Source organism: Perna viridis, chromosome 10 (genome assembly GCF_037379345.1).
Source record: "Perna viridis isolate PV_CMFRI_1.1 ecotype Kerala chromosome 10, ASM3737934v1, whole genome shotgun sequence".
Classification (NCBI taxonomy): Eukaryota; Metazoa; Mollusca; class Bivalvia; order Mytilida; family Mytilidae; genus Perna; species Perna viridis.
Genome location: NC_142454.1, coordinates 10,355,992 through 10,369,710, shown reverse-complemented (window position 1 = coordinate 10,369,710; position 13,719 = coordinate 10,355,992). Strand labels below are relative to the sequence as shown.

Sequence of the window (13,719 nt, the reverse complement as noted above, 5' to 3'; positions counted from 1 at the left end):
GATGGTACACCTAGATACAAATATATAGTTCTTGGTAGAGATTCCTCATACTTTGTAAGAAATAATTCCAAATCATCTTCAAAATATACAGAGGAAGATGTTTACAAAATGCTGAAATTTTTAATCGACAACATATTTGTCCAGTGTGGTGGACGTGTTTTTCAACAAACGGTCGGCATTCCAATGGAAACAAATTGTGCTCCTTTACTTGCTGACCTATTCCTTCACTCTTATGAGGCTGACTTTATAGCTGATTTGATCAGAAAGAAAGAATGTCGTTTGGCTAGATCCTTCAATCTCAGTTTCCGCTATATAGATGACGTATTATCTTTAAACAATCCTAATTTTGGGGATTTGATACATCGCATCTACCCAAAAGAACTTGAGATAAAGGATACTACAGACACTGTGAAGTCAGCATCATATCTTGACCTACAATTAGGAATCGATGGTAAAGGAAAACTATTGACCAAACTTTACGACAAACGTGATGACTTTTAGTTTAGAATTGTCAACTTTCCTTTCATCTGTGGCAACATCCCTTCGGCTCCTGCGTATGGAGTGTTCATATCACAACTCATACATTATGCCAGAGCTTGCCGAAACTACGCATACTTTTTGTATCGCGCTAGAACTCTAACAAATAGGCTTCTGGAACAGGGTTATGTTGCTACAAGATTGAAGTCATCACTACAGAAGTTTTATGGTCGTCATCATGAACTCGTGGATCGTTATGATGTGTCCATCAGCACCATGAAAACTGATTTATTCAACGGGTCATAGTTGCAAAGTCTAATTGCGGACGGGAAAAAAGAGTTGGAAAATAATTGTAATCTTGTAAATGGTTGCCAATAGTCAGAATCAGTTCGCAAGTTTTTTTGCCTTACATCTCGTTGATACGGTGATAAACAGTCATTAAGATAAGATGGAGAATCTTGATGGTGAATTTTATAAAACAAACAAGTTTCCTTCTTTTCCTTCTAGATTGAAGGCTTTCCCTACCAGTTTCAAAATATAAGGAGTCTATATTTGCATATTTTGGAAGACCAGTGACAAATTTTGCAGCCTCATGTTGCACTCGTTCAATTTTGTTCATATCTTGTGTACAACCATCCCAAAGTTCACAGGCATATTCCAACAAGGGTACAATATTGGCAAAGTAAATTTTGTCCAGGTTCTGTCTAACAAGAATAAATTTAAATTTACGCAGCATGGAAAGTTGATTGGAAGCGCTGTTTACTATATTTTGAATAGGACAAGTCCATTTACAATTTGAATGAAATGTAACACCGAAGTGTTTATGATTTTTAACACAGTCAATCAACTGATCATTGAATCTAATACTTTGTAGAAAATAACAAATATTCTGTTTTTGGGGGCATTGAAATTTAATAGTTTTTTTACCAGTTATTTATCTTTTCTAAATCTGAGTTAATGTTTTCTTCAATTTGATTTATATTTTCGGAGGCATAAGACAGTGATGTATCATCAGCATATAACCTGAATGGACTTGTGGTATTATGAACAATGTCATTTATATACAACAAGAAAAACAGGTGCTAGCACTGACCCTTGAGGAACACCTCCTTTAATAGTACCTATACCTAGACAATTTCCTATTAATACCTTTTGGTTTCTGTTTGCCATATAATTTTTAATCCATTTTAATAAATTTCCAGATTTACCATATGCCTTTATCTTTTGAATTAAGCCTTTGTGCCAAACGCGGTCAAACGCTTTCGATATATCACAAAAAAAACAGTGCACATAATTTGTTTCTTTTCAACAGCTAGACTAATATTATGATACATTTCAATATTGATGAACTGTAGAGTGTCCATGCATAAATCCAGTTTGGAACCGGTAAATAATCTACCAGAAAGTTGTACATATATATTTTAAATAACACGTTCAAAGACTTTACCAACACAACTTAACAATGACATTGGTCTACAATTGGTTGGATCTGATTTTGACCCTTTTTTGAAAAAGAGCTAGTACATTAGCAGATTTTCAGGTAGACAGATATTTACCATTCCTTAGTGATTTGTTGAATATAATACACAGGGGGTAACATACAGTTGAAGCAGTATATTTTAACATATGATGGCTGATACAATCATTGCCAGTAGCTTTGCTGAACTGTGGCGTCTCAAGAACATCTTGAACTTCATTGGGGTTAATGTAATCAATATTTAGATTATTTACAAAATGTGGTAGATCATGGTATGAATTGTCTATGTTGGATATCGAACAAAAGAATTCGTTTAGCAGATTTGCCTTTTCTTTTTTTTCATTTACTATGAATTCACCTGTATTGTTCATTAGGGGACAACTGTTTTGGACTTTGTATTCATCATTGAGTTTTTTTAACTAAACTCCAGTGGGATTTTGGATTTATTGATTTTTCTTTGTCGAGAAGTTCATTAGCATTTAATAGGTATTGTTCCCTAGCATATGACATCATGTTATTGACTGTTTCTTTGGCGCTTGTATTTTGCATTGAATTGTGGAGCTTTAATTGCTTGTGAAATCGATCACGAATTCTCATTTCTTTATGGATTGGAGAATTAAACCACGGTTTGTCGTAAGGTGTAATTGCAACCTTTTTTTGCAGGGAATGAACTCCTTAGCAATTAAAAATATTCTTTATTTCATTCAGAACATGGTTTCTTTCAACCAATAAATTAACATTTAAATCACCAGTGATTAGTATTCTCGATGATGATTCGAAACTTTTTCCAGTGACGCATAGAAGTTATCCCAAAAAGGCAATGTTACCCCTGGTGACCTATAAACAACACATACCAATATCTTGTATCTTATATATATCAGTATCAGGAAAAACATTTAAACTGTATAAAATGTTCTCATATGTAGATACTTTGTGTCGTCCATTTTATTCCCTTTCGAAAAGCAAATTTTAGGTTATTACTAATCATCTTTTTTATATTTTTACCAATCTCCAACATGACTATGTAAATATACGTTAAATAATTTCCTAGTGATGCTTACTTCGTTCATACACTTACAATACGCATCGCTTCTATCTGGACTCTTTCCATCCATATTATACAATTGGTCTAATAAACGAAATAAACATTTTCTCAGGTAAAAACCGATTCAGAATAAATCGGACATCCCGACGAAGAGTGATCCTAGTGATACCAGAGTGGCTTTTTTTTTTTAAATCTCAAGCTATCGCATAGCTCATGATGGATACTTTTTGAGTGAAACTAAATAACATAAGAGTCACAAATCATTCTAAAAATTGTTAAAATTGACATTTTTAGCATTAAATTGGTGACTGATACCTAAACATTTCGGTCAAAATTCTTCAAAATGCCACTTTTAGCAACGAGTATGAACACTTCCAATATACATCTGTGGTCTTATATGTAAAAATGCAAAAATTGAAAGTGTTATTAGTGACTGTGACACTTTTATTTAAGTAAAAATTCTACAAATTCTGCACAATGTATGTGTGAGCAGTTTTATTTTTCATAATGGTCTAAAACTATTGACTGAAATGCTAATTTTATTTCAATATAACTATCATGTGGGTGACTTTGACACATATATTTCTGTCAAAATTCTTGAAAAAATGTCATATTCCAGCATATGTATGAATGCTCACACTTTTGATTTCTGCGGGTGTCAAAAATTAATGACTGAAATGCTATATATTTCAATATAACTATCATATAGGGGCTGCGACATATTAATTTGGGTTAAAATTCTTTAAACATATCGTGTTCTTGCAAAATGTATGGTTGCACACAGTATTAATTTCCATGGGGGTCTAAAATTAATGACTGAAATGCTGAATTGTTCAATATAACTATCAAATGGGTTGCTGTAATACATTTATTTGAATCAAAATTCTTTGAAAATGTCATATTCCTGCAAAATGTTTACGTGCGAGCACTTTTAATTTCGTTGGGGGTATAAAATTGATGACTGAAATGCTAAATTGTTTATTATAACTATCAAATGGGTAATTGTAATAAATTTATTTGAGTCAAAAATCTTTAGAAATTTCTTATTCTATCAAAATGTATGAGTGCGAGCAATTTCAATATAACTATCATATAGTGGCTGTGACACATTAGTTTGAGTCAAAATTCTTGAAAAATGTACGAGTGCTTGCACTTTTAATTTCGATGATGGTCTAAATTTAATAAGTAAAATGCTAAATTTTTCAATATAACTATTATATACTTTCTGTGACACATTAATTTGAGTCGAAATTCTTCAAAAATGTTGTATTCTTGCAAAAATTTTTAGTGCATACCCTTTTAATTTGCTTGAGGGTATAAAATTAATGACTAAAATACCAAATTCTTCAATATAACTATCATGTGGATGGCAGTGATACATTTATTTGAGTCAAAATTCTTTAAAAATATCTAACTCCTGCAAAATGTATGAGTGCGAGCACTATTGATTTCCATGAGAGTCACGAATTATTGACTTAAATGCTATTTTGTTTTTAATATAACAACCATGTGGGTGACTGCGACTTATATATTTCAGTCAAAACTCTTCAAAAACGTAAGTATACATCGGTCAAAATTATTCAAAAATGTCATATTCAAGTGTGTAAGTGTGAACACTTTACAGTTTCATATAGGTCTAAACGTTCTGTATAAACTGTTAAAAATTGTCAATACATATAGGTACTCTGTATCATACCGCTGTCTAGATCTGCAACTAAATCTGCAAGTCCAAATTCTTTAAAGTCGGGGGCGTAGCAGGTACGGCAGGCAATAATATTTGTTGGAACTGTATGCCATACATAAAAGTGCAGTAAAAAATTGAAAAATAAATCAAGATTAAACATAGCAAGGCTTCCTTCTTGTCGTACGATTCGGGATTCGCGTACATGTATTGTATGTAATTAAGTCAGAATAGTATTCTAGAGCTAATGACTGTCAGAATCTGTCAGAAACTCTTTTAATCCGCGTATCTGTTCTACCTACAACAGTTCCTGACATGACGGTGTCAGGACCCATGACAAATTATGACAAAACTTAAGCCCTGACAGACCCTGACAATGTGTGTCGCGGGTCAGAACAGTTTGTGACAGTTTAAAACTCTTCTATGACAGCGAATTCTGACAGAATTGAAAAGAGGTTAGAAGTTATCGCACCTAATTGTACATGCATTCACGCCGATAATGACATTTATAAAAACAAGAGATAATACTGGACCGAGTATGTGGAACACGGGCTTTCACTGGTTTCTAACTTGAAACCAAACCGTTTAAGACGATACGTTGGAATATTTTAGTTATATAGCTACTTTACCAGCACAAAAGGCACCCGGTTATATTATATTGGCACAACTTAAACGATAAACTCTTATGCCAGACCAGATTGATGGCCTTTGAAATTGTCACTAAAGTCGATGTGAATTTACTGATCATTGTCAAAAGCCTGGCGGAACGAATTTGAAATATTGAATATTAGTAGTTGCTTTATAGCTGAATTTCCGTTCGTGAACCCAGACTGTTTCTGCGTGATAATTTTATTGTCTATCAAGTAACAGTTAATGTGTGAATGTAAACACAACCATCTATGCATTTTGAAATTATACTGAGTAGTGAAATAGAACTATAGTTCTTGACTTCTTGCGCAATTAAAAAAAAAACACTTGCGTCACATTAGCTCTCTTGAGCATAGTAGGAAAGAACGACTTCGAAAATGGTCAATTGAAAACTTGCACAGCGGACTTCTCAGTTGAGAATACGTGGCTCGGATGCTTATCCAGCGTTAAGGTTCTTGAGTATATGTTCTACTTTGGGTTTTGTAATTGCAAATTAATCGATCGGAATTAAATGACTCCGTTTTCATCTTCCTAATCGTTCCGTAGGAAGATGAAAATGGAATCATCTAATTCGGTTGAACGGAGAAGTCATTGAATTTGTATGCTTTGACAATTTCGTCGGTGATAAAGTTACCATTTTTAACAACGGTTGTATCCCTACTTGACGTTGTTTCATAACAAATATTTGATTGCATATGTGCCACAATGATTTCGTCGATGGGTGGCTTTCTTTTAATTTACCTTTAAGTTGACCTTGGAAACTCTGTAGAGCTTCTCGCTATTTTAAAGTTATAATGTTCCAAATACGTCTGAATTTGGTTCAATCGCTATCACGGTTTCTCACGTATCCTTTAGAGTGCATACCTTTCATTTTACGAATAAGTTTCTCAAATTATTCTTCAACCATCTCAGTTCTGCCCTAGAGCCTTAGAAATCGCCACCAATGTGTTTGATATCGATTCGCCAGCCGTATCCAAAATGACATTTGAAAATTCGGAAACAATTTTGTCGTCAGACATGAATACTCATGGCCAATCTGTATCTGATAATACATGTCGCTATTTGTTGTAATCACCACTGTCATACAACCATATCTTATGCTTGAATGAACTATGGGTAGGTTTTGAAGAATTTAATATTCTAATAAAAGGACAGTGATATCTAATCTGGTCTAATAAGGGAGGATTTTTTTGAAAGCGTTATAAATTTCGGAACCATCTTGATGACTTTTAAAGATCTCTTCAGGCCTTATGAAACAGAACCAGGCCAGTCCTTTTGTTAGAGACGTATACATCAAAAAGTATTTTCGTTTTTGTTAAATAATGCTCTGCATTTTTTTAAAAGAACTGTTTGAATATTTTTTGTATAGCGTCTATCATACATGCAAAAAATATCGTTATGGTAGAGTCAATGGGCTTGGAGGGTCCACCGTGCACTCCCTTACTCCACTCACCAACTTCAAGATGATTCTCAGGTACCTTTATACCTCCTATTACAGAATCAGTTTGCAGTAAGTAAAACGAAATGAAAAATGAGACAACAAACCCACCTTGATAAAAACTATTAGACTTACGCCATCCATTGGCTTTCAATAAACGTCCCTGACTTTTACACCCCAGAGCAGGTTGCAGCTGGCACCAAAAAAAACATCGATCATTGATATGCACCGGTTCAGCGAAAGAGGTGCCTCTATATACTCCAGTAATATAATAATAAACCTCTAAAAAAGAAACAAGACATACAGAGACCGGAAAACTTGAGATAGGTGCAACTATATGGTGGGTTGAATTACAACCTCTACCTTTCTCTGTACACTGTGGAAAAATATTACACTATTACACACACCTAAAAATCAGTTAAAAAAGGTCTGAGTCCCTTGTTACAAAAGAAATAGGAATTTACAAATGTACAAACAAAGGACTACTAGCAGTTAACTAACTTACCAGCTCCAGACCAGTTAAAATCTACAAGAAGAATATTAACTGATTCTTTTTTAGTACAAGCCTTTATTTGTACCCCAATGGATCTGAAAGCCAATCTTTTTGTGACTCAATTGTTCGAAAGTCTAAGTCGTTTGAGGACGTAAGTGTAAAGACAAATAAATATATGTAGCTAGTACCATGTAGCCCAATGTCTCAGCTATATTTTAGATTTTTCAACAACAAAACATTAGTAGTTATTACATCCACCTAAAATACTTCATTTTTCCCGATGTGAAATGGTTTTACCAAATAAACATGATATTTTTGTTGGTTTGTTAACGTTTATTTCAGAAAAAAAAACTGTTTGCAATATTTTTTTTCCAGTTACACTGACACTTTTCAGATATATATAGAGAGAGAGAGAGAGAGAGAGAGAGAGAGAGAGAGAGGGAGAGAGAGAGAGAGAGAGAGAGAGAGAGAGGTCTGAAAAATTGTCAAATTTGCGATGCAAAATTTTTGGTCGTTCGGTATAAAAATGTAGCCTAGCTGGCCGAGTGGTCTAGGGCGCTGGACTTTGTGCAGGCGGTTGTTGCCATATATGTCACATCGGTACGAGTTCGAGTCCCACGGAGGGAACGACCAAAAATTTTCATCGCAAATTTGACAGTTCTAACATCGTTGGGAATTTTTCAGACCTTTCTATACGTTTACATATCTTCCCTTATGTTTGATCCGATGGAGCAGTGTAGTGAATAGAGTCGCCACATTCTGTGACGTTTATATATATATATTGGATTTTTTGCATAGGACTGTACTAAAATTTAATGACATGTTTATGATTGTACTTATGGCATTTTATGTTACACAATATCGTCATGTTTCAACCATTTTGATTGATTTAGCTTTCCAAAGAGCCAAAGCAACACATGATTAAACGTATTCGAGGTCATTTAGGCCAAAAAAAATGGTATCCTCTACTCCACTAACCTCTGTCTAAATATGAAAGCAAATTATCGTTTATTACATTCACAAAATGTACACAATGTCTTTCTGACATTTATTATGAAGAGCTTTATGTATCCGTTATAATGGCTAACATAAATGACGACAAAATATTATACAAAGTAATTATTACTCATTTACCATAAATTGTATATTATTTATTTCAAAAAAGCTCTTTACCCGCTCCTGAAAACAAAGAATAAGACTCTGTGAACCAACCTGCCCTTTTATTAAAGTTTGTGAAAACTGGTAAAGGTGGAAATATTTATCTATTCATCAATCAATGTACAATAATATTGGTTTAAGGGTAAAGATTATTTATGAAAGTATGACTGAAGCATGAAGCCTTTCCTTCTAACAAAGGTAGGCTTTTTTCTCAGGGATACAACCTTAGTCCTAACTCGTTTAATGTTTTAATAATGATTTTACCCGGATATTTGAATTTCACCAATTTCTATTGTTTCCACATTTACTAAATGTGTGCTGTATGTCGACTTATGTTGATGGTTGGAACTAAAGAAGTAAGAATAATGTTTTTGAATACTGTAATGATTGGGGACTTGACATCAACTATCAAAAGTCTAAAGTTTTGATATTTAATAAAGGAAGTAGAATTCCTAAAGCCAACTTTTACTTAGGTAGATCAGAAATAGAGACAGTAAATCATAACAATTATCGTGGTGGTATATATATAGTGTAAATGATAGTTTAAATGATGCATTTAAGAGCCTCACACTAGAGGCCAAAGTAAATGTTTGAAAGACATGACCTTCAACTACGCAGACTTTTTATATCGCGCTAAAAAGGCTTCTGGAACAGGGTCATGTTGCTACAAGATTGAAGTCATCACTACAGAAGTTTTATGGTCGTCATCACGAACTCGTGGATCGTTATGGTGTATCCATCAGCACCATGAAAACTGATTTATTCAACGGGTCATAGTTTTCCTTTCCTCGTTTGTCTACCCCGGACTTGACGTTTTATGAGCAACTCGGCGGGTGTTTCTAGAAAAGCAGAAGACGCTTACCCTACCGGTGCACCTGGTCAATGCTCCCAGTGGAGTCCGAGTTGCTCATTTACTTTTGTTACTTTGTATGTATGATTTTAGTTACTAAACGTTCTTTGTTGTGTATGTCTGTTTTCCATATCTTGTCTGTGTCCCTGAATTACATTCTTTTGATTACCGCTATAACCTTGGTTTCCTTGATTACTCTTTCAAAGGGTAGAAAAAGCTATGAAAAGTTTTTCTTAAACTTATTGAATTCAGCAACTTCAAACCAATTGGAAATTGAGAACATATAAAACATACAAGATATTTTCAAATTTGAAAACTATCTCACTTCTTGTTATAATTTAAATAATAAATTCTAGATGAGAAGATACAGAACCAGTAACCATAGGCTGCACATTGAATTGGAAAGATTAACAATACCAAAAACACCTGTTGATGGCAGAATATTCAAGAATTGCTCATCTGGTGAAATCGATGATGAGAAACACATTTTAATGACTTCTGAAAATATGCAGCTATAATATAATTCTATATCGATAGCTGCTACATGTATAATAAGAATATTTCATCACATAATAATGTTGTAAATCTATTGAGTGCTGATTAACGAAGAGGCAGACATAACAAAAAGGATCCATTAAAAAGCGAGACGCACAAACAATCCTGGCGATTGGGAAAAGTTTCGTACAATTAACCATGATCTTATTCGTAAATCTCGGAGAGATTATTAAAATAAATTGATTAATGACTTATTTTAGGTCAAATCTTCTTCTCGTTCTTAGTGGAAGACATGCAATCTTATAACGGGCATGAAATCTTACCACTCTGGTATTCCTCCTTTAGTGAGAGATGATAAACTTATTTTCGAAGAACTCGAAAAAGCGAATATTTTCAAGGAATATATTGCTTCACAGTCTGCATTAGACGATACGATACTAAAGCCACTTTACCAGAATTACCTCTTAACGGACCACAAAAACTTGACAACATCATAATAACCAAGTGCGACGTTAATGATGTATTATCTATATTAAACACATCAAAAGCTTCCGGACCAGACTTGATAAATCCGGGTCTTTTAAAGGAAGCTACTCGCGAACTTACCTAACCTTCATGTCAACTGTTTAACCTATCTTTTCCATAAGGAACTTTTTCTTCTTGGAAAAGATCAAACGTGTCTCCGGTCTATAAGAAGGGAGCACCAAGTGATGTAAAGAACTATAGACCTATTTTTTTTATTATGTTTCATGTCAAATTGCATTGGACGTTGTGTTTATAAATAAATGCAAAACCTTTTGTTAGACAATGTTGTCATTACACCGTACCAGTCTGGCTTCACTCGTGGCGACTCGGCGGTTTCCCAATTGGTAAATATCTCAAATGTAATTGGAAGGGCACTTGACTGCGGAAAGGATTAGAGGGTTATTTTCTGTGAAATCAGTAAAGCTTCCGATCGTGTTTGGCACAAGGGACTTATTTTCAGAATTCTAAAATATGGCTTTTCTGGGGACATTAGAAAATTAGAAACATTATTTAAAAAAACAAAACCTTTAAGGGGAGATAATTGCCAGAAAAAATGTGCTTCGTTTAATGGTTAAAATCTGTCTCAAATTTACTGTGACTTTTGATACATAAAGGGATTGTCCTTTAAATATTGAAATAAAAAGAGTTCGGTGACCCCCAGTTTTTCGTTTTGAAATATGATAGAATGTCAGATAAGGGCGTTGTCTATATAAGGTTATACAAAATCTTATTTACCATGTTTTAGTTTTTTTAAGCATTTCGAAAATTTTCTACATAATATATATTAAATGTAATAAAATATTGGCTTTAATAAGACTCAATTATCGTAAAATCAAGTTCGGTAACCTCTTTGTTCACAGTAACTTAAAACGAATGTTCATTCAAAGTCTTCAATGAGAAAAGCTAAGAAAATTTATTTACTACAAATATTAAGTATGATCTACCTTACTAGACGTGATAGCAATGCAATTGATAATACATTAGCATGCTTTATTTTCTGTCATTTTTTTTACATTTTTTGTTGTCTCCCTATCTAGGTATTTTTTTATCATCACTGTTAACCCTTTTGTTTCAGCTGTATTTTTTTCATTGTTTCTGTATATATACATTGATATTGTTCTCGTATGCTCCATAAGAGTTTTTTTTTGACAAAACTAATTAATTTCTATAATTTCTCTCAACATGCACTTTTCAATATTTTAGATAATAATAAGTTCTCGTATCCATCTACGGTTCTCCATTAAAAAAAGACTTGGTATTTGTTTCAATCGCTCATTTGCTACCCTTATCCTACTGCAAAAGCCTGTATCAAAACATAATGACATCCTGTTTAAACTGAGTATCTTTATGATTAAATTCTGATTTAAATACTATGTTGCTGATAGAGTGACATAGTAATATCAAAGGAAAATATTTTTAATACAAAAAGAAGAACTTACAAAGAGATGCATATTTAATTGAAATAAAGTCGTTTTCAACAAAACGATGTTTCCTTTACATTTTCCAGTTTCATTTGAATTATTGTAAATAACACAATTATTGTCATCGCGTATGGCACATAGTATACAGTGTGTTTCACATCGTAAACCGTGTGTTGCAATCGTATACCGCGTATCGCACATCGTACATGGTGAATCGTCAATCGTATAACGCGTATCAGACATCGCGCAAGTGTTAAGTTTACACTATCCGAGTACTATATGATATAGATTAACATCTGTGTTCAAGTTGAGATATTTCATTTCATTTTGGGAAGAGGGGACCATTTTTCACTTTAATGCTTCAAAAAATCCAATAGTTATTACTTGGTCTGATTTGAAAGCTAAGGTAGTATAAACGTACTGTATCATACGTAAGCTTATTCGAATTACTGTATTTAGAAGAAAGAATTAGCATAGTGATTAGTGGTTTTATCACAAAGTAATTGAAATTATCTATCGGATGATGACAAATTTGAGACGTTTTGATTAAGCAATAACTTAAAGAGATGAAATTAATGGGATTTTTTTTTGCAATTTTCGATTGATTCTGACTACGAAAATCACCATAAATCATCAAAAAAGTACACGAAGTATTTAGTGTATTAGTACTAATTAAAAGATACCAAATAAGTCTAATTCACTAAATCAAAACTACTCTAGGAGTTTTGACATGAAAAAGTATGTCAAATTAAACGATTTTTCGGTTGTGCAGGGGTAACTTTTCTTCAGTTTTCTCCAAAAACCTAGATTTTTTTTAACCATTTAAACACTAAGATGAATAGCGACCTGTTAATGTCTATATATATCAATTGACTTCATTTTTAAGAAAGTGGAAGTTTAGAGAATAAAAAAAAAACATATGAAATGGATTTTTGTGCAACGAGGTATAAAAAGTGGCAAAAAATGCAAATATCTTTCTGTTTATTTTTGGGGACAACATGACTTGTAAATGGAAGGTATTTTGGTTTATGAGATTGAAGGGGGTGCACGCCATGTTATAGTATGATTGATATTATTAATTTAGAACAAAATGAATGAAAACCACCATATGCTCGTATTATATCTCCAATTAGGTAAATATCGTACAGACATAGAAATCTTAAAATATCTACGGTTAAAATTCATGTGATAAATATACATGCATTTTCACAATTAAAAGTACTCAGAACCATCTACCTAAAAAGGAGGTAAATAAACTTACAAAAAACAAAGGCTAGCCGGAAAAAATAATAAAATAACTTACCTTTGATGTAATACTTAGTTTCATAATAAAATTTTCGACTTGTTTTTTAGGGTCCAGAATATTTTAGTTACTTTATGTTCTTTGTTGTGTATGTCTGTTTTCCATGTCTGGTCTTTGTCCCTGGGTTACATTCTTTTGATTACCGCTATAACCTTGGTTTACCTGATTACTCTTCCATTTTTACCAAAACCGCTTTTATTGTTTTATTTTTATGCGTATTACTTTTAGGTAAGTGTAATGTCTGATACACAGAATTGTATCAGCCACAAAGGTTATTTTTTTTAAATTTCTGATAACTATGTTCAAATAATATGTAAAGCACATGTTTAGGTCTGTTTTAACCTTATAAAAAGGTATATGTTTAAAAAGGCTTTTTTCCTTTGATTACTACAGTTACTTGTCGATGCTTACACGCAGACTTTACTCGTGTGGAAAGTTCGTCACGAAGTTTCTTTGTTTCATTGGTATTTTTTCTAACCATTAAACATGGATTTGAAAATAAGAAAATGTATTTCAAACCCGTTTATTGCTGTTTGACTCAAGTTCGGGACAGTGAGCGATTTACAAAAAAAAATATGATTAAGTTGTGTTAATTTGTGTTTTTTACTTCTTGTCACTTGCCCAAGTCAAGCTTAAGGCAACACAAACAATATATCATACTTCATGTAAATGACTTTATAGTTTAAATCATAGATATTTTAGTTTTTA

At 33.0% G+C, this 13,719-nt stretch overlaps 1 protein-coding gene across 2 annotated transcripts in view; it reads left to right on the top strand.

Annotated features, from left to right (window-relative positions):
- The window catches only part of LOC148604486 (uncharacterized), a 64,389-nt gene that overhangs the window by 44,358 nt on the left and 6,312 nt on the right, over positions 1-13,719 (top strand). The window contains exon 11 of one of the 2 annotated variants that reach the window (XM_088550943.1): positions 9,624-10,541. The exons of the other annotated variant lie outside the window; for it this stretch is intronic. Coding sequence (XP_088407069.1) covers positions 9,624-9,646 — 23 coding nt within the window. The 3' untranslated portion in view covers positions 9,647-10,541. Of the gene's footprint in view, positions 1-9,623; positions 10,542-13,719 lie in introns of those variants that run through there. 2 annotated transcript variants of the gene reach the window in all.